Source organism: Rhagoletis pomonella, unplaced genomic scaffold (genome assembly GCF_013731165.1).
Source record: "Rhagoletis pomonella isolate Grant_MI unplaced genomic scaffold, Rhpom_1.0 Rhpom_scaffold_00003, whole genome shotgun sequence".
Classification (NCBI taxonomy): domain Eukaryota; kingdom Metazoa; phylum Arthropoda; class Insecta; order Diptera; family Tephritidae; genus Rhagoletis; species Rhagoletis pomonella.
This window is the reverse complement of record NW_023458557.1, coordinates 34,043,429-34,044,442: the sequence shown is the minus strand read 5'-3', so window position 1 is coordinate 34,044,442 and position 1,014 is coordinate 34,043,429. Positions and strand designations below refer to the sequence as shown.

The following is a 1,014-nucleotide window of genomic DNA, read 5'->3' as shown; positions in this document are numbered from 1 at the left end:
CTTATTAAACTCGCCTTGGTGGTGTTGATATATGAGCTGATTTCTTCGCCTTACATGTATTTTGTTTTTGCTTTTACTGATTAGGCAGCCTTAAACTTTGGGGCGAATTGAGATTAAACATAATACCTGCAATCAGCGTTGCCGAATTTACGATTTTATCGTCATTTAGACGATTTTTGAGCTTAAAAACGATTTGACGATTTTTCCCGAAAATTGACGATTTCTACTGTTTATTTATTTTTGCTTTTTAAAGTATTCACCCCAAGGCCAATTTCAATTACCTATTATAAAATACTTATGTTAGTGTACTAGTGGCAACCAAGTGCATTGGATTCAAGCACAATATTGGCACCACTTGTAAAAAGCAATTATATGGCACCCCTAATATCAGACCAGGTTTCATTCTCCATTTGCTACACCGCAATCGTTCTCGGTAGAGGTGGGTAATGGCACGATTTTTTGTGTGTTGACACAGTGGCATACGCACGCCATGAGGTGTTAAGACACTGTGTTGGCACAATTGTGTTATTGCTACCTATCGAAAGTGGATCAAGAAACTCCTTAACTCTTCGCTCGAATTTGCTATTTCCTTATGTTTTGCGATTATTGGCGGCGAGAGCACTCAACACAGCAGAGTGTGCCATGTGTGCTAAAAACACTTCCCAGTTTGTGCTTTCATACTGTGCCAAGTGTGCTACTGTGCTATCGTTTAATCGAAAAGTGTGCCTGTGCGTGCGGCACATCGATGAGTGTTAGCACAGTAACACAGCACTGTGTTGTATTACACATCAGTACTTCTCAGCGCGTAAATAAAAATTAACAAAAAGAAAAATGGACAGATTTTTGATTCGAACTGGTAAGTTGTCAGATAAATTATTTATATTGAAGTAAAGTAAACGCATTCACAAGTGCAGTAATACATATATGTATTTATGTTCAATCATTGAAATTCGTCTCGCAGATGGTAATAACAATGCTTGTGAAGAGGAGAGTGTTGTGCTGAACGAAAATGAA

The 1,014-nt window shown here is 38.1% G+C and overlaps 1 protein-coding gene across 1 annotated transcript in view; it reads left to right on the top strand.

Annotated features, from left to right (window-relative positions):
* Positions 1 to 447: 447 nt before the first annotated feature.
* The window catches only part of LOC118736546, a gene marked incomplete in the record, with an annotated part of 11,823 nt that continues 11,256 nt past the window's right edge, over positions 448 to 1,014 (top strand). The window contains 2 exon segments of the mRNA XM_036466607.1: positions 448 to 856; positions 962 to 1,014. Coding sequence (XP_036322500.1) covers positions 832 to 856; positions 962 to 1,014 — 78 coding nt within the window.